This window comes from Eptatretus burgeri, chromosome 14 (assembly GCF_056783735.1).
Source record: "Eptatretus burgeri isolate ZD-2024b chromosome 14, Ebu_testis_v1, whole genome shotgun sequence".
Lineage (NCBI taxonomy): Eukaryota > Metazoa > Chordata > Myxini > Myxiniformes > Myxinidae > Eptatretus > Eptatretus burgeri.
The window spans coordinates 35,227,829-35,254,697 of NC_140974.1; the positions used below are offsets into that span (position 1 = coordinate 35,227,829).

At 42.6% G+C, this 26,869-nt stretch overlaps 1 protein-coding gene across 1 annotated transcript in view; it reads left to right on the forward strand.

Moving 5' to 3' along the window:
• LOC147012956 (noelin-2-like) overlaps nt 1–26,869 on the forward strand; it is a 110,386-nt gene that overhangs the window by 41,822 nt on the left and 41,695 nt on the right. Inside the window, exons 2-3 of the mRNA XM_085854353.1 lie at nt 2,743–2,901; nt 25,673–25,873. Coding sequence (XP_085710479.1) covers nt 2,743–2,901; nt 25,673–25,873 — 360 coding nt within the window. The remainder of the gene's footprint in view (nt 1–2,742; nt 2,902–25,672; nt 25,874–26,869) is intronic.

Consider the following 26,869-nt stretch of genomic DNA (forward strand, 5'->3'; position numbering starts at 1 on the left):
CTTTAAATCTCCTTGACATCATCAATATCTGTCTCCAACACTCCCTGATGGGGGCTGGTGAGGAAAGACAATGTGCTGGAGTGGCAGACATTTAGTGCTGCTTGGGTTCATTTTAGACCTCACCGCTCACTATCAGTGGTTTCTTTGGCACACACACACACACACACACACACACACACACACACACACACACACACACACACACACACACACACACACACACACACACACACACACACTCGTACATCACACAAATTTGCCTTGGTTTATGGGCATTCACTTCTGAACACTTGGCTCGCACTGTGGGAAAACAGGCCAGTTTGAAGTCCCATATCCCAAATGTGTTTGTTTGTTGTCTCTTTATGTCCTTCTGTTTCAAGTTCATTCATTCATTCATTCATTCTTTCATTCATTCATATGCAGCCTGTGGTTGCTGTTTGCAACAATGCTTGGAGCATAGTTGTGCCACTGATACAGTGCACCCCTCTTGATTAAAGCAGGAATTTGGAATTTGTTCAGCATTCCGACGAAAGCTCTCCTTTGCTGCGAAGAACGCCATGGGATCTTCAACATCCATCAACTCATGCTGGCAGACAGGAGGCCCAGTTTAACATACATCAGAGGGACAGCACACATATTGATGCCTCTCCCTGCCTGTGAGACACCAGGATGACGTTTTATAGTTGGTCAAAATTCCAACCCAGGCTTCACTGCTCAAGGGTGAGTGTGTATACCTCTAGGGCGTAGGCTATCCTGCCAGCACGCGATTCAAGTAAAAGTACAGTAATGTCCATACTATAATGCTTTTGTGCTGCATTTGATTTATGTCCAAGCTCCTTCATAAACCGTAGATCAATGGCTATTACAAAAAAAAACATATATCTCATCGACATAGCAACTGACCACAGACCTAAGAAAACTTGAACATATATTTATTGCAGATGTAACAAGACAAATGAACCACCCTGCACATTACCTCTCAAATAACCACCTTTCCTCTGGGGTGTTTGTAATATCTAGACGCCTCCTTATTGTGTAGTTTGCATTATTCATTCGGTTTCATTACCATGCATTTGCATTGCTTACAGGCATGGGATTGAGCAATTCATTTAATGCTGTTGCATTTGCAATGAGTTACTTTATTCAGTCGCATCTACCTGTTCGCTCCTCTTAGTGGTAACAGTGCCCAGCTGTTGATGACCTGTTCTGTAGGCAGATCCCACATAACAGAATTGCATGAAGCGAGGCACAGCATTTCATCAAACTGCAAAGAGTGTGTTAAAATATCAACAAATACTTAACATTTACTGTTTTCTATACCAAGTAAGGATTATTGATGAAACGCCAATTGATGATGTCATTTAGTGGATAATTTTTGAAAACTTTTTCTTGGCACTTGCAGCCATTTCATTTTAGTGTGTGCCATTCTATAATTGGCCAAATGTGCCATTGTCTGCTGAATGCTTCAACGTTCCTTTGTGCCAAGAATGATCTGAACCTCAACCAACCCTTTTCTGGATACTATCAGCTGTCAATGATGGGAAAGGAGTCTTGAGTGTATAAGTCTTCAATGCCAGTATGCAGCCTCTCTTCAATCAACCCTCAGTGCCTCCTCGAAACACCTCACGGTAAATGGACTTCTCACAGCTTGAGTAGAAACCTGTAGATGATCTACGGTATGATTCTCAATTAGAGCAGCACAGTGGCAGCGTGCCCACCGTTTGCTGTGTGCGGAGACCACCAACAGAGCTACATTTTAGTACTCAGAGTGCGATGCCTCAGGATGTGTGTACATTCAACAACTTTTGAATTTGAGTGAATCCACCATGGAATTCAAGGTTCGGAGTGTCTGTTAAACTGCCGCCTCGAGCTGTAATTCATTCCCACATCCCATTACCAGCCTTCAGCTCTGTCATTTTCCCTGTGATATGATGAGCCATCAAACCCTTATTTGCCTTGTCTTTTACTCATAAGAATTATCTTTCTCTCTTTCTTCCCTCTTCTCATCTCCGCTGTTCTCCATTCCCGTGATATGACAGCCAGATATAACACTCTGGACAATCATTCATGTCATTGATGATGACGATGATGATGATAATAACATTAAATACCTTGTATAATCATACCAATAAATTTGAAAATTATTATGCATTCAATTCAAACCCTTGTAAAAGTCACAGTATTTGGGATTTTAACTCAAAGTGCTGTTTCCAAGCAAATGGAATTTCAATCGAAGTCAGCAATGCCGTCATTCCACAATCCATTTGACATTTGATGTGGGGCTAAGTGTGATCCACATTGTGGACCTTTCAAAGTAAATAGTTCAAAGGGATCTCAAGATGGAGTTTGTTCAACCAGCAATTCAATCCAGAAGTTAGTTTAGTCATAATCCATCCACAACTTTTTGAAATTTCATGCCATATATCGTTTTTGACCCCGTCTCTCAATGGTGAAGAATCACGAAAATGTTTTTTTTTTTAAATCCCTTATCTGGATCCAGATCTTCACCAAAATCGAACCAATTTGTCCATGTAACAAACCCAACCTGTCCTCCAAGTTTCGTCCATATTTGGTGATGGAGGTAATAAAGTAGAAGTAAATACAAAAGGAAGAAACATCTGTAATTTTGCATCGTAAGCACAAAGTTTTGAATTTCCAGTAATCCTGGGGAAACATCACGGTTTGCCATATTTTGACCAGTGAGTGACCTTCGGGCCAAACCCACCGCCTCTTGTGCTGCAGCAAATCGACGCTGAGATACCGAGGCAGGAAGACACCTGGCAAGTGTACAGCTCCGCACAGGATGCTGACGGGCGCTGTGTGTGCACCGTCGTCGCGCCGTCACAACACCTCTGCACCAAGGATGGACGCTCGTGGCAAGTACGACTTCTGCACGAAAAGGTGGGTGGCCATGGTAATTATTTTGTGGTTCTTATCACAAATAGAACGATGAAATAACTTTCACTCTAAATCGTATGATGGTTTTACTTTCGTGAACTTGCACAAAAGTTAATTATTTATGAGTGAATTCCAAACATTCCTCTTTCTAATAAAGTAACAATTATTGAAATAGTTTGACTACTGAGAAATGGAGCTCAACATAATGTGTATTTTTTTTTTCTTAAAATTAAAGTAACATTAGCATAACCCGTGCTCTGCGCGACATGTTAGGTGGGTGTGTTTGAAAAAGGAACTGATGCAGAGTATCAGTAGTAATTTTACTTTAATGCAGTAAGGGGAATACGATTTAACTGTTTCATAACCATTTTATTTACTTTTTTTTGTACCATGCACCTCATGTGGTCTTTGAGATAATGTAAGCCGAATATCACGTTACTCGAGCGCAGAACAAAGTCGACGATAGCGCGACACGAAACCACAAATTCGGAAATAATATATAAGATGCAAGAGAGATCTAATAAATAGCATCTGATGCAATGTGTAGTGATGGTGATGATGGGATGTTTGTAGATGACACAACAATGGAAAAGTTCTCGTTATTAAAGGTGAAGAAGCGGTTTCAGCACAAGGCAAGCCTGGTGTTGGCTTAGCGGTTAGGGTGGCTGACTTGGGATCCTAAGGTCCTGAGCTTGAAACCCGTTGGCTGCTCAGTTAATACCAGGTGGGGTTGACTCAGCCTGTCATCATTCCGAGGTCGGCAAAAAATGAGTACGAGTGTACTGGTAATAGGGACATCGCATCATTTGCATAGCCGCGTTCCTAACCAATGATGCAACCAGCAGCCATAAGGCTGCACTCAAAAGAAAGAAAGAGAGAGCACAAGGCCTCAAACGATCAGATGGGACAGAAACTAAAATGTTACAAGGCAAATAATTGTCAAGATATTGAGGAATACAACAGGCTGATATCTTTATCCTTGAGTTTATCCTTGAATCCAAATGATGTGCACACAAACAAATAAAATCCAACAATAACTGAAATGGCTGGTGTGAGGCTGGTCGAATGAAAGGTTATGAGTATGCAAACATAAAAGCAAGAAAAGAAAAAAAGGCTCTCCCGGGCGTATTGCCTCCGGAAGGAGATGATAACAGATTGGATATCTCCAGGAAGAAAGGTGGGAGAGGATTAAGACAAATAGAGTCAACGGTAGTTGTAAAAAGGAATGTATTGGTTGACTACAAAGACTGAAAGTGAGGAAACAATCCTGAAAAAAGTAAGAGAAAAAAATGAAAAGATAGTGAAATAACATTTGCCAGCAAAAGCATGAAAGGGAAAAGTGATGGACAAAATCGTTTCATGGCAAGTCGTCAAATCCTACGATATGAAATGACTGCCTCGAAGTCTGTTGCTTGTGGAATCGAAAACTGCATGGTCGACCTCCACCGAATTTTGCATTCGTGGCTTGGGATACCCATGGTCAGGTGAAGGGCTATAAATTAACCCCAGGGCGTCCCACAGGTGTGGGGAGACGACTTGCGATTTTTGCCTGCATACGTGGAATAGTACAATACTTTAACTACTGACCCCTGCTGCAGAGGGAGTGGGCATTGCGGTCGGGAAACGATGCCAATTCCAAAAACAAATCCTCTTACTTCCAGAGGAAGTTGGTATTGATGATTGGTCTTAAAATCACAGTGGTCACAAAGGCCTGCCGACAACCAATCACAGCAGGACTGACAGCTTCAGCACAAGACCAAGTGCGTCACTTCCTAAAGAATGGAATAACAGATAAATGGAGCCTGTAGCGAGTATCCTGTAATGATGGGACACAATTATGGGAAGCTCTCATTGGCGTCTATGTGTTCATTCTAATCTTAACAGATCAGAAAGTTGGTGGCACCAGGAACCAGTCAATACGAGAGAACAACGACAAATTTCTGTACAGCTTCAATATTTACATGGATGATGAAATATTTGGGGACAAAGGAATGGGTACACCACGTTATTAGATTATTTCATGTACCAAGATAGGAATTTGGAAGAGAAAGAGAAAAAAACCAGAAAATAACATGAACCAGAGACAGAAAGGCAGGGAATATGGAAATTGGTCACGGAAGTGAATCCAGTGGTTTAAGAGCAATAGGAACACTGAGTCGGGACATAGAGCGGTACTTCCTGAAACTCAACATCATATACATATTAACACAAAGCATTTGGAGAAAACATTGCTCCTGAAAACGGCAAGTTGACTGAGGAAGCGCCTTGTACTCCCAACATCTGGATTATTCCAAGTCAAATGAACAGTTGCCTTCATATGAATTAAGCTGTGAAACACTGCTCGGAATACAAGAATGACAAGGAAATCTCAATGCAGAAGGAGGCCATTAATCTCATCGAGGCTCTACCACATATACACTCCTCAACACCAACCGAATCACCCAATCTATGAGCACACACCATACACAATGCCAAACCCCATCCCCACATCAAGCCCAATTCAACCCGACATGCATTCATTGGGAAGGAAGGAAAACAAGCATCAGGGGAACGGCAATGGTGAGCAGGTACGTCACAGTGAATTCGTCAACAATCACAACCAAATGGGAATTATATTTTTTGTTTTGTTTTGAATTTTAGGACAGCTTGGAGGACAGTTTGGTGAGAGTTGCTTTAAAAAGACTCGAAGTAACACCTGGCTTTAACACAGACACTTAGGACGGTTGTGTTGTCGATGCTTGAAAACACCCACAACTCAGAGAGAATCCATATCACAAGATAGCTGGATGGCTCAACAGTCAACATGCACACAATGCCCTCAGATCATTCGGCTGTGTCTTCAAATTCCGGTCTACTTTCTATTTCTGCCGATGTTCCCATTACTCCTTTACTCCCACCACCCACTCCCCAATCTGTCCTCTATCTACTGTCCCTGGTGCTACCCCCTGACCAGAAAAAACTATTCCATGTATTAATGACTCTCAGTCTGAAATACCCGATGCTTTGCTATGGACTTAACTCTCCTCTTTTTTTACTCTCAAGTTATGCCTCCTGATCCTGTCTCTGTCCGACCTACATGGCAAAACTCTTTCCTGCATCTACTGTATGTTATCAATGCCTTCTCGTTTTTAAACACTAGAAACACCCACTCCCCAAGGGAGCGGTCAAGGGGGCATGGAGAGCGGGGATGGCGGTGGATCATGCGGATCATGCGGTCGGTGGTGGGTTAATATTCTTATTATTATTGGCTGCTCTTAGAGTTGGCTGCTCTTAGAGCACCCTTATTCTGGACATTTCCATCTGTCTGTCTGTCCGCGAAACTTTGGTCAAGCCTCGGGGCTAAACCACTCAACCGATTCCAATGAAATTTGGTAGGTGGGACCAATATTTCTGGGAATCGTGTGCTTTGGAATATGGGACCCCGGGCCCTAGCAACGGCATAGCAACGGCCCTTTAAAGTGGTCAAAAAATCGAAAAAAAAAATCAAAAATAAATAAATCGAAAAATCGAAGCTTAGAGTTCTGTGCGCAATCTATCTAGCTCCCTTCATGCCAATTTACAGCCCTAACAAAAAATATTTGTAGGAGGAGATAGGTTTTTGGCGAGTACATGTCGAACATTTCAGAAACGGTTAATTGTGAATATCTCTAAGAGAAAGAGTCTGATTTTGATGAAACTTGGATGAAATGTGTACAATGTGGCTGGGATGTACACAAAAATGAATGGTTGCTATGCACACCTCTGTTGCTTAGCAACAGCTAAAATACTTTATCATACATCGTACACTTATTGTGGACTGTACAAAAAAATCAACACCTCTGAAACTGGACCTCCGAGGGACCTGTTGTTTTTTGTGCCCAAGGAGAATGTCTTACAGCATCATATAAAAAAATAAAATCTTTAGCGAATAGATAAATGGAATTACCAGGGCTGCCATTTGTTAGAGTCTCTTTGGAAACATGCCTGAAATTTCACAAGGCAGGTTTCTGTGCGCAAACTACGAGGGCTGTGATAATCATATTTATTGTGCTAAATTGATTGATAGCATGTACATGAATATCGGCGAGTCGCGTCGGCCAGCTTTCCATCTCGAGCGAGCAGCCATGTCGCCTACCGGCTTGTTATTCTTTAATAGTCACAATTATTCACACCTTCTTGGCGGCTTGGCTGTGGGAAGCTTGGCCTCAAGTCATTCACGAATCAGCTGACCAGGCCATACATTCGACTAAGGTTATAACAGGAATTTGGAATTTGTTCAGGGTGCCAGCAATAGCTCACCTACTCTTCATGAAAGACACTCTAGGATCTTTAACGTCCACGAACTTACGCTGGACGGAACGCCCAGTTTAACGTCCATCCAAGGGACGGCACATACATTGACGAATCACCCTGCCTGTGAAACACCAGAATGACAGTTTATAGCTGGGTCGGGATTCAAACCCAGGTTCGACAGCTTAGAGTGAGCGTGCGTTGCGAATGTGGTTATGCGTCAAATAAAGGTCACAATTGGGCCGTAAGGGTATCAGGGGCAATATCACTCGTCATGCTTGAAGCTATGGCTGGGAGAAATGACATATGACGCCCCAAGATATTAGTTCTAAACAATCCATGTAAACTCCACAAAATCTTATTTCTAGAAAAATCAGACAGACAATGGGATACGTCATTCATGTGTAAATACTCATTTGAGCACCTTACCTAGAGGCCTAGCAAGTTGAGAGAGATCGGATCCGTTAGTCTGTAGGGAATGTGATACACATAGAATGCCTCAAGGATGTTGGGATTCCTCCAAATTTATTTCAGTAGCATCTTGTTAAAATGGTAATCATACATTCACAGGTAATCATGCGTTCAGAAACTGGAATGTCGAATAATTGACAGAATAGTTTGTGGTTATAATAATTTGATATCAAACAGGCAGACAGACACCAAATTGTATATTTTAGTATGATTCCTATACCCGAACGTCAATAGCCTTGCCCAATACCTTACATTCCTCAATGTCGATTTGGATCTGCCAATTTTTTTTTCCCATTCAATGAGTCTCTCATCTTTCCTGAATCTGACCATCCTCCCCTTTGCTATCCACATAACCTCTAAGCTTGTTATAATCTTCAAATTGGGAAAGTTTACTCTCCGCCACACTATCCCAATCATTGATATTGATTACAAATAGCAGCGGTCGTCACACCGATCGCTGATGTTCTCCGCCAATTAAACTTCCCAGTGTGACATCCTCCAACTGACACCCACTCTTTGCCTCCTCTATCTAAGGCAGTTCTCAATCCAATTAACGACTCCAACAACAACTCTGAAAGTCCAAATCTTAACAATCATCCCATCATGTGGTACCTTATCGGATGTCTTCTGCAACTCCACTATAACATTCACTGCATTCTCTTAATCTCCCTAATCAGTAGCTGACAACTCCCTCAGAATTCAAACACATTTGTAAAACATTATGTCTGTTTCGTAAAACCATGTGGGCGATTACCTGATGTTTCATTAAATTGTATCTAAATGGTCCATCATCTTATCTCCAATCAATGTCTCCAACACCTCTCACAACACCGAACAGGTCTACAGCTCTCCACTGCTTCCCTCGAGTCCTTCCTAAATAATGGTGTTGCATTTGCTACTCTAAATCTTTTACTAACTTGGCCGAGCTCTTGAAGATATCAGTTAATATCTCACGTATCTGCTCTGTTTCCTCCCATAAACACTCTCAGATGCATATTATCAGGCTTTGGAGCTTTGTCTTCTCTTAGCTTTGTCACCTGTCTCCTTACGTACCTCTTCCCCTCGCACACGAAACTCGTCGAACGGCCCTTCACTTCTGAGATAGGCCCTCTCTGCTGCCGGTACGTCCTAAAAATACTGCTGTGTGGATGATGAAGCAAAATAACTATTTATTAGGCCTGCCATTGAATTTCATTACGAACTAATCTCCCTGTGCCATCCATCAACGGGCCTACACCTGCCTTAACCTGCTCTTTTCCCCTTATGTATTAACGAAAACGCCTTGTTATGTTTAATATTCCTTGCCAGATCACTCTCAAATCCTCTTTTCACGTGTCTCGTGAGTTTCTTAACCCACCTGGGTTTATTACCTCCACCACCAAAGGTGGACGGAGGTTATGTTTTCAACCTTGCTTGTCTGTCTGACTGTGAGCAGGATATCGCAAAAAGTGATGGATGGATTCGGACGAATCTTGGTGGGCAGGTTGGTTGTGTGACAAGGACGAATTGATTTTAAAAATTTTGGTTCAGGTCTGCATCCAAATATGTCCTATCAGTGGGATACAAAACGTAAACTGTTCAGCTTGGTGAAGGTATACGCTTTAGTAAGTGCTGTTCTCGTTTCTATATATTTTGCCAACCTGCCTCCTTCCTTCCCTGTTGATTTATCCAACCTAATTGTCTTTTGGCATTAATGTAGCAGACCACACAAACCCTAAATTGCTATTCTTAACGGGAGGTTAACTTAACCTCCGTGCTCATCCAACCCAGTCTCCTTTGCCTCTCGATTTGCACCTGACCACTGACTGACATATAATATTTCCTCTGCACTCTGCCCATTTATTCCTGTAAAGGTCAGCCATTTCTCGAATGTTGATTGCCCATCTGTTAGCCTGGTCAAAATCTTCGTACATAATTCCTCCTCATCTATTCAAAATATTCCTTCTCATCTAATATCCCATTGTTTTAATCTCTTATCCCAAACTTGAGCTCCTAATTAAAGCCTTGCTCACACTATGTTGTGGTTACCAGCAGCCAGATGCTCAGCTAATTCCATAATATTGGATGAAGTAACAGGATGTTGATTGAGGTTAGGATTCGGGTTCGGGTTGGAGTACCTACCATGGCAAGCGAGAAGTTGATGTTTCTGGCATTAACTCTTCATCGGACCAAAAGGCTTAACCCAACGAATGATGTACGCCCAGAACATCAGCTTCTCTTCACTTCCCACGTCGGTTAACATACCTCGATCAAGATTCTGATGATTCCCTCCATTGTTCGACCTGTCCGCCAACGCAGATCGACACTAGTCCCCACCAGCTAGACTCTTTCTTCATTATACATTTATTCAAGCCTGGTGTCGGCTTTCTGGTGAAGGTGGCTGCCCTAAGATCTCAGGGTCTTAAGTTTGTGCCCCTGTTCTTCCGTTAAATAACATCAGGTGGGTTGACTCAGCCTATCATCCTTCCAAGGTCAGTAAAATGAATACTGTACCGGCTTCGTGGAAATAGGGGCACTGCATCAGCAGCACAGCCAAACTCTCAGCAATGATGCAACCAGCAGCCACAGGCTGCTTGCAAAACAATAATAATACATTAACTCCATAATATTGAGCTTCTGTACCAAGCACTTTTGTACAGAAGTGCTGAAAAGACATTATTCAATAAAGAACGACAAACATGGTGTGCACACTTCAGGAAATTAAACTTGATAGAATTCCATGAATATTAACGTTGTCATGCAGCGTTTTGGCTGTTGAAAATAAATCTGAAAAAGGTAAAAATTTAATAAGCGCTTGGCAAAAATATGAATTGCAAAGATAATAAAAATGAAAGAAAAAGAAATAGATGAAAAGGAAGAACAAAGGATAAAGGGTAGGGCGAGGGAAGGGAAGTGGGGTGTGGGGAGGTGGTGTTCCACGGAGGTTGTGTTTGTGAGGTTGATGGAGTCCCACATGTACATGGAGCTCATCAATCTCCAACAATAGACATTGCAGTCACGATTCATTCAACCACTCCCTTTACCTTCTGGACTCACAACAAATACAACAGCATGGACAGGCACAAAGAGACAAACCCAGGATGTAGGGACTATGTATGTATTTGTCACAACAATGGACAACTTGATGACCTCAACAATATCAGAAAAAAAACAGCAGAAAGGGAACACACACACACACACACACACACACACACACACACACACACACACACACACACACACACACACACACACACACACACACACACACACACACACACACACACACACACACACACGAGTGGTGGAAGATAAGGGGCGCAGTGCGGGAGGAGGTGTGGCATCAGTATAGTACACACTTGATAAGGTAATTCGAATTTGCTTCATCACAAGATCAATCACCATATCGATTATGGAGGATAGCAAAGTGTAGATCAAATTTCCAAAACAGGTGAATCCAAGAATCATGGCTCCTTCATCCCCCAGTCTCCATCCACTCGGCAGGGAGCCCACAGCTAGCACACAATAAAGCTGAGCACCTCCTTGCATGAACGATCTTATTTCTCTTAGAATAGTGTTTCGGTCCACAACTCACAAACGGATGCCCATGAACTCCACCAGCCTAGATGGGAATGCCACCCAACATGACAATGGGATTACCCAAGTAGTCAATGAAAGCATAACAAATGCAAATCGACAAGTGCCTCGCATCTGATGCTTGAATGGGCACCCACCATTATAACCGATGATTGTGTTGTCAATGTGTTGACACTTTGTAGACTGTTTCAATAATTACTATTTAAAACTTTTTTCATGATTTATAAGCCCTTTTGATAATACAGCTATATTTTACCGAATCCCATTATTTTTGTCTATGGTCCATAGAGACCTTGTACATGTATTACATAAAGCACAATTACAATGTTGGAATATCATCGTATATGGAATTGGAACATTGGCTTTCTGTGCCATGAGGCAATAATTCTATAAACAATATGGTTATATTTGTTCTTCCCACACTTTTTGAAAGAAACAGGGAGATATTGTAATCGGCTCCGTCTGTTTATAGACGGCCGGCCAAGACTATCTCCGGGGTCTAAAAATTAGTCCCGTAGGCATTTCTTGTTAAAAGTGATTATGCATGTCCGAAAGTAAGATGATAGGGTGAAGCTTCAGAATATGCCCCATACCATCTCGAACTTTGACCTTTGAGGTCAAATGCCAAATTCCTCATTTTTTGGTTATAGTGAATTTCGTTTCAGCATTGCCACATCTATATGCCTGTGTATGAATTATTCGCCTAGGCTACTGTCCTTTAGTCTCAGCAATAAATTTAGACTAGAGATTTACTTGAAAACATGAAAGGCCGCAATTGTAAAATGGCCATTTTCTCAAATTTCTGAAGATGGACGCATGTAATCTTCTCACGTGAGTTCTCATCTCGTAAGATGAACTCATGTGAGATCAAAACGTTGTATAAGAGAGAGTTGGCACATAAGAGAATGTTTGAAATATAATTTGCTCACCCATATAGCTGTAGTTAGTGGTAGTCATTATTGCAGTTGACAGCGTCACACCCGCATGCTGGGATACAGTTCTGGCGAGACTTGCTGAACTTACATGCACTCGTTCGACACTTGCTTTTACACGCACAAGTGACTAATTCAGTACAAGAAGCTGGAATGGCGGGGAGCCGCATCCACACGATCTCAAGTCGAGAATCTGTTAGCTTCCAGCCACCCGTCTCTTCTGGAGCTTCAACCGCTATCCGAGGTTTATCATCCTGGTACCAGATTTTCGCCTGATGATTTGACCTGATATGATGGACCTCGAATGCATCGAAATTTGGCGGGAGCTTTTCGAAATCCCGGAGACCTTTTTCGAACATCTGGGATTTAGCAGAGAGCAGATCGTCAGTGTTGTCCACTCCATACAAATGGCACAGGAACTTTTCAGCCTCGTCAGTGGATCCATCACGCCCAATATTCGCCAGCTCCGTAGAACGAAGACGTCACATCACATCCGGTAAAGGCATGAAATCCGAGCAGATTGTTCCTGACAGGACACGATAGCTTTTGTACAATTGGTGCAATTTGGTAGTAGACACGTTTTTTTTCCTGGTCCCACTTTTCATCCACAGATCAACGTTGGCATCACCGAAGAAATGGATGAGGAGTAATAATACATCTGTATCCTTGCTCTCCACGACCACTCTCTTGTATTTCTCCCTGACGGTATGTGCTGCATGTGCGACCATACGCGTATCGGCCTCTTCATGGTTCGTGGCCAAATCAGTAATTTGGCCACATGTAGTTGACTTCGCCATCCCCGGTTCAGCGAAACCTCCCCCCACAATCAGCTCGCAAGATGGTGGGTAATTCCGATCGGTCGAAATGAGGTACTCAGCGACGAATTTAGCGAGGTCAGCTTTGTTCTGGTCCAGGGCTATGAATCTGTCCCATACCTCTGGCAGTGGTAAGCCTCCTCGATCAATGATTTTTCGGATTGGTCGCTTCTTCTGCCCACGCTTTGATCTAGTTGCTGATTTTATTGACCCTGTTCCGATGTACCGAACGAAGACGATGTCGATGCGAGTGAATGACTGGTGAAATAGCTTTACAATCCTCTCGTGATATGTACGACCAAGGTCAGCAAACGTGCGACAATGAGACGGCTTCCCCATTGCTTGGATCATTGCGTGACCATCGATGATGAGAGCTGACGGCTCCTGCAGGGATGGAATATTCGCTGGTGTTTCGATATCCACGTCGTTTGTCAGGATATGAAGCATATCAGCCTTGTTTGTCTGATTCATCTGTCCGTTTCTCTTGACTAGCGATGATGGAAGCGACAAAAGTTCGTGCTGAAGAATCCTGGACATATCGACACATCGTCCAGCTCTGGTTGCATTGAACAACCTCTGTATGAGTTTTCCGTCTGCCTTGATGAATCTCTTCTCGGCTGTTGAGGTCAGAGCTGTGCTTTTGTAGAGACGAGCAAAGGATTTGGAATTGATCCTCGACAGCGTATCAAAGAAACCCGTCTCTCGAGTTACCAGCCTCTCATCCACAAAACTTTGTAACCTTCGAAGACCTCGCTCATAGGCTGACAACAGGGAAGTTTGTATTCCCATCGTGGCGAGATCGTTTGTTGTCAAAGATACAAGTGTAGGTTCCTGCGATTCCTCCACCAGGTCTGGTGATTGTGTCGGTGGGAGTGTATCCGCTGCTTGGAAAATAGGGAATCGCTCAAACTGGTCCATCAGATTTTGAACATTGCCTTCATCATGCCTTAGACGTCCAGGCATAGCCTCCTTTCTCGTAGATATCGCCTCCTCTACGATCTCGTCATCGATCAGTTTTAGGAGGCGTTTGGTATTTTGGGCAATTTCGGAGCGCTCACACCACGTCAAGCAGAATCGATCCCTTGCAGTGTCATTTCTGGTGATTCCGATTATGCCATTCGATATCTTACACATGCGGTTGATCCATTCTGTAGCTTGATCGACTGGCACAGAGCTGAACAGACATTTGCTGCGTTGTACCACAAAGTTCCCGGCGAGAAATGCACTGTATACATCAGGCGCTGTATTCTCCAACATTTCATGTCGGAGAGGCACACCAGTCGCCATCTCACATAATTTGTGTGGTCATACGCACATAGCCACGGAGCACCGTGGACGTGGCCACGGCGTGCGTGAGGGATGCTTCTATTTCGTGATTTTTGGAGAAAATCAATTTGGTTGCGCTTGGTATGGGGTAAATTCTCAACAGCAGAGATATTTTCTACGTTTTGGCACCCCATACCAGTTTTTAACATGAAATGCCTGCGGGGTGTCACGATCGGTTAGGTTGGCCAGCCGTCTATTATCCGTCATGCTGTCTCCTCCTAAACACTTGTGCAGAAATTCACCAAACTTTCTAGTTATGATCAACAAATGGCAAGAAAATGCAAGAGCAGTGTCATTTTTGACTCTACCCCCTGGGGCAGGGTCTGATTGGTGTTTCATGGGCAAGGAATTGTATTCCAGAGTGCTTCCTCTCTTGGATGGACGTAAAACCGATTGTCCCATTTCCTGGCATTGGTTGGTGGATACTAAATATTCAACTGCATCTTTTGTGAAGAATTGGCGAGTTATTGCTGGCACCCTGAACAAATTACAAATTCCTGCTCGAATCTATAGGGGGCACTGCATCAGCGGTACAGCCACACCCCAGCAATGATGGAAACAGCAGGCTGAATTTAGAATTGAATTGCAGTTGCAAAATGCATTCATGAACAACTGCCAATGTAGAATAAAGGTTGATGCATCAATATTAATAAAACGAAGGCTTCGGTGAGTGACGAATAAGGAAAAGGAAAGAAAGCAGACAACGGCTTTGTTCAATGTGCAGAAAATAGTTGGACGGAATTCAATTCAATGTCGGAAGTGCTGTCGATGGTGTCACAAGAGGGGTGTGGTATCACCGGAAAATTTGGTAACAAAATCTGGGATGTTCATATGTATACAAGAGGGAAGTCAAGGGCACACCATTGCAAATCCTCATGCTTCCCAGCTCAAACAAAGTTGAAAGATGTCAAAAATGACCCAATATCAAATTCTGAGTTAATTTTATTAGCTATTCACAATTTAACTACACACAATTTTAAATAGCTATTCCTCTTTTTAGATAAATCCAACCTCCGCCGCCCGATGTTGCACCACCATTTTGTGGGCGGTATAAGTACCTCAGAGCTTTGGCTCTGAGTGAAACTAAGAGGGAAACACAATTAATCTTTTTGAAGTTCCTGAAATATTTTAAATTGAAAGATTAACTGAAACTTTTCTCATCACTGCGGATGGATACTTTTGCTTGTCAATACAAAAGTGAGTCAAGAGGAAGTGGAGACAACTAGGTGGTATCATGAAGCACAGAAACATTCCATTATCTGTGAAAGTTTGAGTTTAAAGCCTGTATCAGACCAGCATTAAGCCTGCTGGTATTTGGCTAAGGTGGCTGGCTTGTGATCTTTGGGTCTTGAGTTTGAGCCCCCTGTCAAGCCGTTGAAATAACAGCAGATGGGTTGACTCAGCCTGCCATGCTTCCGAGGTTGGAAAAATATGTACCAGCTTACTGGTAACACGGGCACTGCATCAGCAGCACAGGTGCGATCCCAGAAATGATGCAACCAGCAGCCACAAGCTGCGTACGAAAAAAAACACAACAACCAGCATTGATGTATGGAAGTGAAACATGGGCAATGCATATCAAAGATGTAAAAAGAATGGGAAGAACAGAGGTGAGAATGATACTTTCGAATAGATTGTCTCTAAAAGAAACAATTCCAAGGTCAGAAATCAGAAAGAGATTAAAGGTCAATGCCAGTGAAGAAGAACTGAGGAAGAGAAAACTTGGTTGGTATGTTCATGTGCAATGAAAGTCAGAAGATGAAGCTGTAAAGAAAGAAACTATAAGGGCACTCATTGGAGCGCATACCTCCACCACGCAATGCCTGATCCACGAGAACATATCGGGCTCATTACATTTTTTAAGTATCATGCTATACAGTACTATATCATTTTGGCCCAGTCTATCAATAGTGAAGAATCACTTTTAAAATTATCTGATCAAGATCTGAATTCGGACCGTCACCAAAATTGAACGAATTCTTCTTTATCTCACACCCAACATGTCCAGCAAGTTTCGTGTGAATCCGCACACAACTTTTTGAGTTATCGTGCTATATATTATTTTTGGCCCTATCTCTAAGTGGTGAAGAATCACTGAAAAATTCTTGTAGTCAGATCCGGATCCGGATCTTCACCGAAATCTAACCAGTTCATCTTTGTCACACACCCAACTTGTACATAAAATTTCATGTGGATCTGTCCACATCTTTTTGTGTTATCCTGCACACAAACAGACAAACAAACACAAATGAGAAATCACTCATAGAGCAACACTTGGCAAAACAGAACAAAGTAGAATGGCACTCGGGAGAGTGCATACCTCTGCCAGCCTGAACAGTTTATGTTTTGTATCCCACTGATGTGCTGGAAATGAACCAAAATCTAATCCGCTTGTGATTGTCACCTCGCCAACTCATCCACCTTGTTTTGCATAACGTCCACAACTTTTTGAGATATCATGATGTATATCGTTTTTGGACCTATCGTGACCTGAAAAATAATAAGTAGTTGAATTTATTGACCTGATATGCAAATGCTCTTCAAATTTAAGTTAATCAGATAAAAAATTGAGGATTTTATAAATTTGGCATATGTTGACCTTTTGCTCGAGTTTGACGAGGTGGTTGAATACAGGAATGCAGGAATTGAAAAGAACAAGTCTATTTATTTTCCACATCCGATTAAGAATCTTTTGTATGAGTTAACAGGTAATTCCGGTCCATTGTTTTGAACTAATTGGGGGTAATTCATGACATGCATGGGAGGGGAGTGGTTTCGGATGTGGAATGTAAAAAGAAGGAGGGGGAGGTTTGAAGGGAAAAGAGCAGGATCATGAGTTATGGGTTTTGGAAGGCAAAGAGTGAGATCGTGAGGAGTTGCAGAGTTTGAACAACAAAGAGTGAGGGACCAGAAATGGATGTGCAGCTGGAGTTAAAGAGACGGATAAAAAGATGGATTGATAGACGGAGGGATTAAACAGAAATTGAACATGCTAATTCACGACGCATCTCCCTTCCAAAACCGCTCTAGGAAAAAGGTATGAAATCTATTTCACATAAACTAAATAAATATCTGTCTGGGTAAAATCTTATGTGTCTCTGAATGCTCACTGTGCTTTAAGAAGCTCACTTTTCTGTCTGATCTGGAACAGCTGGAGCTTAGCTCCCCTTTACATAGCTTACTGTCTTGGTGGTGTTATGATGTGGAAACATTTCTTCTGGACCTGAGGTTTGTGGACCTAGCGCAAAAGCCGAGCCGAACAAGATCAGCTAGTCCTATGTGCCACATACATTTATTATTTTGGCAGCAGAGCGCCTTCTCCATATTGCTTCCCTTCCACTCCCCACCCCACATTTAACATCCTATACTGAAATTGTTTGTGCTGAGTCTTGGCCATGCACAGGTTCCTGCTCAGGTTGACTTGCCTTCAGAAGGCCTGAAAAATGTTCCAGCAAGTCGTCTGCTATAGGGCATGCTCCCTGATGTGCTTCTGTGGTTTCTCATCCTCACTGAGATCAATATTTTTCCCATTTCCACAACAGAGCCTCAATCTTGGAAATAAATAATAAAAATAAAATATAAGAACGAGATAGCAATTGAAACAGTCATAGTTTTGATAGAGGAGCTGCAAGGTCCTCGAAAGAAAGATTCCCCTTGCTTCTATTGCATGTTGTCCACTGTGTTGAATGTTTGACCCTAATCCTACCATCAGGAGTCTTTTTGGACCCCTGGTCCTACATTTTGATATTTTATTTCTACATTAGTTTAACAATGTATTTCATGTTTTATTTCTTTGTTTACCTGTATGTGCCAGTAATGAATATATATATATATATATATATATATATATATATATATATATATATATATATATATATATATATATATATATATATATATATATATATATATATATGATGTTTTAAGATCCCATCTTGCTGCACAGAGTTACAAGCAAGTCCTTTCTGGGGTCCAAAAAGACCCCAGTTGTTTTTGTTCATTTATTTGCATGTATGACTCCTTCACATGGTATTTGTATCGAGCAAATCCTCCCAAAATTTTTTTTGGATGCTTATGTTTGTTTACTTTATCACAAACATCATGCAATCAAAGTATGGTTCCTCATTGATGTGAAACTTTAGCAGCTTGAGTGAAACTTTAGCAGATTGAATGAAATTTAGTGCTTCTGATTTGGAGTCATAAAAATCCCCATTTGGTAGGCTCATTTTAGATTCTGTCAGGTATGTGTGTTTTGAAATATTGGGTTATTTTTACAATCCTGAAATTCCTTTGAACAGAGATCTCTGGGGAAGAAGGGAAGTGAGCCTGAAAATGATGATGAAGGTGTACAATGCAGCAATATCTCTGAAGTGATGTACGGGTTGGACTTGGACTCTGATGAAGGAGGAAAAAGGAGACCCATTGGTTTTGATAGTAGATACCCAAGAAGAATACTTGGTAATCGCTAGATGCGGAAAATAACCAATGAGAATTATAAATTGGAATTGCGAACATACCCCATGGGAGTTCATTCGTACAACTCTCAGGTGGGCGATAGCACGGACGACAGATAGTTTTGAAATTCGGTAAGATATTCATCGCATTAGAAAAAGAAACCAGAGCACCTCACAAGAGTGAGGCGAGTTTCATATCATCATTTGCGACTTAATTTTGCCCAGTGCATTTAATTTTTATTTTTTTTAATAACAATTTTAAGAAAATGGGCCAAAAAGGCCATTTCTCGGCCCAAAGGGCCGGAATCGCACTTTGGGCTCAGGTATTGCCTGGGGAATGGTCTTTAGAATATACCTGTCAAGTTTGGTTCGGTTCCGTCATCTAATGACCGAGAAATAACCATTTTAAGAAAATGGGCTGAAAGGGCTGTTTCTTGGCCCAAAGGGCTGGAATCGCAGTTTGGGCTCAGTTAATGCCTGGGGAATGGTCTCCAGAATATAGCTTTCAAGTTTGGCTCGGTTCCGTTTACGAACAACCGAGAAATGGCAAATTATCTTTTTTAAAGGGCCGAGAGGGCCGTTTGTCGGCCTAAAGGGCCATAATCTCACTTTGGGCTCAGTTACTGCCTGCAGAATGACCTCAAGAATATAGCTGTCAAGTTTGGTTCGGTTCCATCCTCTAATAACCGAGAAATAACAATTTTAAGAAAATGGGCCGAAAGGGCTGTTTCTCGGCCAAAGGGCCGGAATTGCACTTTGGGCTCAGATACTGCCTGGGGAATGGTCTCCAGAATATACCTGTCAAGTTTGGTTCGGTTCCCTTCACTAATAACCGAGAAATAACAATTTAAAGAAAATGGGCCAAAATGGGCCGTTCCTCAGCCAAAAATCGCACTTTGGGCTCAGTTAATTCCTGCGCATATGTGTCTAGTCTCTGCCTGTCAATTTTCATCGAATTCTGTTTCCGAATAATGGAGAAATAGACGTTCAAATGAACTGTACACAAGAGAAGAGAGAACGCGAGCAGCGCTTAGACCCCGTGGCGTGGAAGACCCCACGGGGTAAAAACTGTACAGAGAAAGCGAAGTGAGCTGGCTCCAAAGAGCAGTGTCTGACATGTGCTGGCTATGTGTTGAGAATCAGGGAACATCAGACATCCAGAAGGGTGCAGAGATGGTTGTTCGAAGGAAGGAGACCAAGAGAAAAGCCAAAGAAGAGATCCATCCATCCGGACCATACTCTGTACAGATCATTGGTGCTGCAAAAGCAGTCTCCTGGACTATTGGGCACAATCCTGGACGGGTCACCACTCCACCACAGGGTACTCCAATGACTCATTCATCCCCAGCAAGCTGCTACTCATTTTGCCGATCTCATAAAGATGACAGACTGAGTCAACCCCACCTGGTATTAATTCATTCGGCAGGATTTTATCTCAGGACCAAAAGATCCTAAGTCTACTACCCTAACCATTAAGCGAACACCAGGCATAAAGAGGAGAATGAAGGACGTGATTAAGGAAATGGCTAACCAGCGAGGGAATTCAACACCCAGAGATGGCAGCTCAGGTTTGAAAGCTTTGGGGACAAAGGACAGGTATTGAGGGGGACGCAGCACCAAACCAGTGGAAGCGCATCGAATGAATGAATGAATTCCTTTGGCTGGTGAACCGTATGTGTCTGTAGTTTGAGATTGAATGGTATGAAGTGAAATCTGTGATAGCGGCTATGGGGATGGGTGGACCGCTCGACTTGTACCTCAATCCTTAGGACATCAGGAAGTAAAGCATGATAGCTGACAAAGCCGATAGGACCTCTCTCGGTCTCCTTGTGATCCTGGGGATTCACGATGTTGCCTAAGACAATTTTGTATCCAATTTAAGTTTCAGAATTTGTTCTCCGGACGATTCTAATTGTACCCGCTCTTGCTAACATACTTGGGTCAGCATTGTTGTAGCTTGATATTGGAGGAAGTTGTTATTTTCATGATCAAGAGGTTGTTTTTTAGTGTGTAAAGGGGCAGCATTGTGTGATGGTGACAACCAACAGATTTTCAAATGCACTTCTGCAAATATTACAAATCGTGACGATTCTTGCTTCTCTCTTTTATTTTTAGCACATACTATTCTAAAGAGGATGGGTAAACTTTCAGACTCGTCATCATGCGCAGAGTGCAGCGTCTGTACTTCATGGCCCCAGAGGGAGAGGAGGAACTGCCATCATCCTGACACTGGAACACGCATAATGAGTTGATGTTCCACTTTAATTGCCGATATCGCTGATTTTCTTTAAATGGTTTATGAGGCAGACATATTATATAATAGAATGTAGTTCTCTCCCAGGGATGATTTTTTTTAACCTGGAGCAATAAACAATGATAGAGGGTATCTTGTATCCTCGCTAATGGGTGCCTCAGGACACTGATTGCCGAATCTGCTGTAAAGTGCACTTTGAGATGTACATAAACATGATTTGCCCCTCATGTCAGGTGTATGATGTTTAGGATTAATAATGGTAACGAGGGAAAGCCACAGTCATTTGATAACTACACACCAAATGTTTTTTTGGAGTCTATTTGCTTTGGATCCTTTCCTCAGTCTACTATGTATTAATCTCTTTGATATTTATACGCATTCAGGATTATAAATATTACATCCAATTGTTTCTTTGAGAGGATAGTACACAACTCTAAAGTATAAAGGTCATTCGAAGCACTTACTCACCATCCATCCAACCATCCATCAGGACCATACTCTGTGCAGAGCATTGGTGCTGCCTTAGCAGTCCCCTTGGTTATTAGACACGATCCTGGCTGGACAAGTCACCTCTCCGACTCAGGATACCAGCATGCTGGCACTCATTTTCCTGACCTCGGAAGGATGATAGGCAGAGTCAATCCCACCTGGTAATAATTCTCCAGCTGAGTAGGATTTGAACTCGGGATGCTAGGATCCCAAGCCAACCACCCGAACCATTAAGCCAACACCAGGCATCCTCACTGATTCACTGATTGGTATTAATGTTTGGTACCTTCCGGGTGACGTACAAAGCTGAAATTTCGCGTACTGACACACATCGAAGCCGATACACCGGGAAAAATCACAGAACCGTCGGAAAACGTCCGTAAATGAGAACGTTCGAAAATAAGTGGAGCCTTGTGCTCACCGCAGGTGAGTGACCTGAGACAATGGGGACAATGGGAAGTCATGCTGCAACTGCTGCTATTTATTATGTACCTACGTACGAAGCACGGGGACGTTATTGCTTACAATGTGTCAGAATACCCCACTAATATATATGTGTATATATATATATATATATATATATATATATATATATATATATATATATATGTATATACATATATATTTATATATATACACACTGATGAGCGAAAACATGACCACTGACAGGTAAAGTGAATAACATTGATTATGGTGTTACAATGGCACCTGTCAAGGGGTGGGATATATTAGGCTTCAAGTGAACAGTCAGTTCTTGAAGTTGATGTGTTAGATGCAGGAGAAATGGGCGGGAGTAAAGACCTGAGCCATTTTGACAAGGGCCAAATTGTTATGGCCAGACAACTGGGTCAGAGCATCTCTGAAACGGCAAGGCTTGTGGGGTGCTCCCAGTTAACGGTGGTGAGTACCGACCGACAGTGGTCCGAGAAGGGACAAACCGGCAACAGGGTGTTGGGCACCCAAGGCTCATTGATGCGTGAGGGCAACGAAGGCTATCCCGTCTGGTTCAAACCGACAGAAGGTCTACTGTGGCACAAGTCACAGAAAATTTTAATGGTGGTCATGGGAGAAATGTATCACAATCCACAGTGCATCACACCCTGCTGCGTATGGGGCTGCGTCACCGCAGACCGGTCAGAGTGCCCATGATCACCCCTGTCCACCGTCGAAAGTGCCTACAATGGGCACGCGAGCATCGGAACTGGACCTTGGAGCAGTAGAAGAAGGTCGCCTGGTCCGATGAGTCCCATTTTCTTTTAGATCACGTGGATGGCCGTGTACGTGTGCGCCGTTTACCTGGGGAAGTGATGGCACCAGGATGCACTGTGTGAAGACGACAAGCCGGTGAAGGGAGTGTGATGCTCTGGGCAATGTTCTGCTGGGAAACCCTGGGTCCGGCCATTCATGTGGATGGAAATTTGACATGTGTCACCTACCTAAACATCGTTGCAGACCAGGTACACCCCTTCATGGCAATGGTATTCCCAGATGGCAGTGGCCTCTTTCGGAAGGATAATGCGCCCTGCCACACTGCACTCATTGTTCGAGAATGGTTTAAGGAACAGGATGAAGTGTTCACGATGTTGCCCTGGCCTCCAAATTCTCCAGATCTCAATCCGATTGAGCATCTGTGGGATGTACTGGACCGACAAGTCCTATCCACGGTGGCTCCACCTCGCAATTTACAGGAGTTGAAGGATCTGCTGCTTATGCTTTGGTGCCAGATACCACAGGACACCTTCAGGGGTCTTGTAGAGTCCATGCCTTGTCGGGTCAGTGCTGTTTTGGCGGCACATAGAGGACCAACAGCATATTAGGCAGGTGGTCATCATGTTTTGGCTTATCAGTGTGTATATATATATATATATATATATATATATATATATATATATATATATATATATATATATATATATATATATATATATATATATATATATATATATTGATATCGAGATGTATGAGGAAATGTAACATGCACGAGAAGGCCGCTTGGTGTGTGAAGTCTTTGCTGACTCCGGATACCTCATTTACATCCAAGCCAAACTCCAATCTTCTGTTTATACATATTTACCTCACTGTAATTTTACGTCTACATCATTTTTATAATGAATTCAGACATCTCATTTATTTTTGAGGCAAGGAATTCATGCATGGCCTGCTTTTTTTTTTTTTTTTTGAAGTTGCACATATAATATTTAAATATGCACAACCTAAATGATTATAGGACACCTGTATTCATGTACTAATCTGAAGATGGGGTGCCTAGTTTAACATACATCCGAGAAACGACACACACGCACACACACACACTCACAAATAAGCACACCACCCCCCCCCACACACACACACACACACACACACACACACACAACAACACACACACACACACACACACACACACACACACACACACACACACACACACACACACACACACACACTGATGCTTCGTTCTACCTGTGAAACACCAGAATGACAGCGAGTTTCTGAGTTTGGATTCCAACCCAGGCTAGACAACTGAGAGGTGAGTGTGCATACCTTTTAGCTCTCTTGCGAGCCCCTGGAGTCTCATTATTATTATTATTATTATTATTATTATTATTACTAACCCATGACTCCAAACAGTTTTATTATTGAATGCTATTTTGAATGGACTTTTAGGTTTTATACAGGTCTGGCAGGGTAGCTTAGTTGTTTGTGCACTTGCCTCTGAACTATCTATCATAGGTGTCGATCCTGACACAGCTGTAAACTGTGACCCTGGTGTTTCACATGTATGGTGAGGAATCAAATTGTGTGACATCCCAAGGATGGATATTCAGCTGGAGGACCCGTGTGCCAGCAGTCGTCGTTGGTAAGTGTTAAAGATCCCATGGTGTTTTCCATGGAGAGGTGTGTTATCACTGGCCCCCTAAACAAATTACAAATTCCTGTAATCTTTATCTGAACGTCAGTCTTTGCAAGGTTGGTTGCAGCTGACTCCATGAGAAGATTGGAATAATTAGGGCTGTTAGAGGTGGAGTAGTAGTAGTAGTAGTAGTAGTAGTAGTAGTAGTAGTAGTAGTAGTCATAGTAGTAATAGTAGGCATTGCCTTTTCTTGCGAATACTGGATATTCTTCTCAGCCGTATGTGCAACACCTGGCTGCTTCCAGCCTGGTGTTGGCTCAGTGGTTAGGGTGGTGGCTTTGGATCCTAGGGTCCTGAGTTCAAGCCCCGTCGGCCACTGAGTTAATCCACCAGGGGGTTGACTCAGCCTGTCATCCTTCTGAGGTCGGCGAAATGAGTACCATTTCCAGTGTGTGTACTAGTAGAGGGGCACTGCATCAGCGACACAGTCGCGCTTCAAGAAATGATAGCTACCCCAGCAGCTCGGCTGCCATACGACCACCTGGCTGCTGGTTGGTCACACCGAGGCAAGGATGAGGACCCGTGGGGTGGCAGCATGGTGAAGTCACTAATTCAACATCTTCATGGATTTGGTAGGGAATTTCCAATTTGGCCAGGGGGCCAACACACAATGGCCTATTCTTCGTGAAAGGAATTGTGGACAGGTCAAATGCACAAGTAAACCCTGGCAAATGGAACATCTATCTAAGTCTTGTCCAAAAGGGCGGTGTGTTCTGTGATGCAGCATTCTTCCTGCAAAGTACTACAATGCCAGTTTATACTTGGCTATTGAATCGAGTAGAGTTTATTATTATAATTTCAATGTTGTGGGGTAAACGCCCACATTCTGTACACAAAGGACTGAAAAGAAGACAAAATGTCAAGTAAGTTGTTGCACTTGTCTCCAGTGCCAAAAAAAGAACATCAAGGTAACAATGGATGAAAGGAGAAAATGACAAAAGACAAAGAGAAAATTGAAACCCACGTTTATGAGAATTTTAAATCGGAGTCTCTCGAATGATCAACATTTAAAACAAATGCATTTCCCTCATCCATGATGAAATCGTGTGACATTATTAACAACGCAATTATCATTGTAGGAGCGCATCAATGTTCCCTTTGTGATTTCATGTTATTCACGTAATTATTCCTTTTTCAGAAAGCTATATTTTCTCGATCCAATCCCTTTGCCCATCTTCTTAATTCCCCTCCATTTCTGGAGAAGCCTTTTCACTCATACATCACCATGATTATCACCTTCTCTCTCTCTCTGTCTCTCTTTGGTTCTGGCCAAGCAGGTACGCAATATGTCCTTATCTTTGGAGGCTCTGCACGTGAGGGCACAGCGAGACCTGCAGTACGTGCGGCGTGTTGAGGAACAGATGCACCTGCTGGAGGAGAGGTTTCGCCGAGCGGCGATCGGTGACCATGCGTATCCACCACGGAGACATACTCACGTTCGACAAGAATCTTCTCCTGTCAAAGACCATGTGACCAAGGTACTTGCTGTGGAAATGCTTCTCCAAGTTGAGCCGTGATACTGTAACGATTCCTGTGAAATCAAACGCATTTGATTTCATCATGCCAGCCCGAATATTCCAGTAAAGTGTTATCATGGTCACAATATCGGCCATGGTCTTTGAACATAAAATCTAACAGATATGAGAGAGGGGGAGAGGGAAAAAATGTGAGACTAACGGATGAACAGGCAAATTTCCCCCTTCCATAGACTCAGAGTCTTTTGTAGCATTGTTCACACTCTCTGAGCCCTCCTCCTCTTTTCCTTTTTTTGTTTCATTGCTGTTTCATCCACGTTTTCCCTTCCTCTTCTTCCTGTGTTTGAGCTTGCATCCATCTTGTTCAAACTCTTTGTCTTCCTCAACCCCTGTGTGTGTACACACATACACACACACACAAACACACACACACACGTATGTCTATACTAATAAAAGGCAATGTTGTGTGTGTGTGTGTGTGTGTGTGTGTGTGTGTGTGTGTGTGTGTGTGTGTGTGTGTGTGTGTGTGTGTCTCCTCCATAACTCCAAAACTATAAAACCTAGCACCCTGAAACTTTGCATGCACACTAAGAAAACTCCAAGGAAGTGCAAGAAAGAAAATTGGGTGTTTGGCTTAATTAAAACACCCCTTTGAGGATAATTAACGGCCTTATTTAATTATTTCCTTCATCAGGTGATCCTCGGTCACCTCGGTGTCTTGGGTCTCAAGGCGTTTCCTGGGAAACCTTGCTGGGGTCTGAAGCCGCCATGTTTTTTGGCCTGCTCAATTTTGCCATGACTTTTTTTTTTCCATTTTCCTTACTCATATCGATTGCCTGTTCGTCATCGCTACAAATCCTTGTGTACATCGCTTTTGTAAGGACTATAAGTTTTCAAATGAGGAGCTTGGAGTGATTTCATGTATTATATGAGATAATTTTCCACATTCTACTCTCAGGAACTAATTAAAGTATATCATCGAAATATTATTTCGCTTTT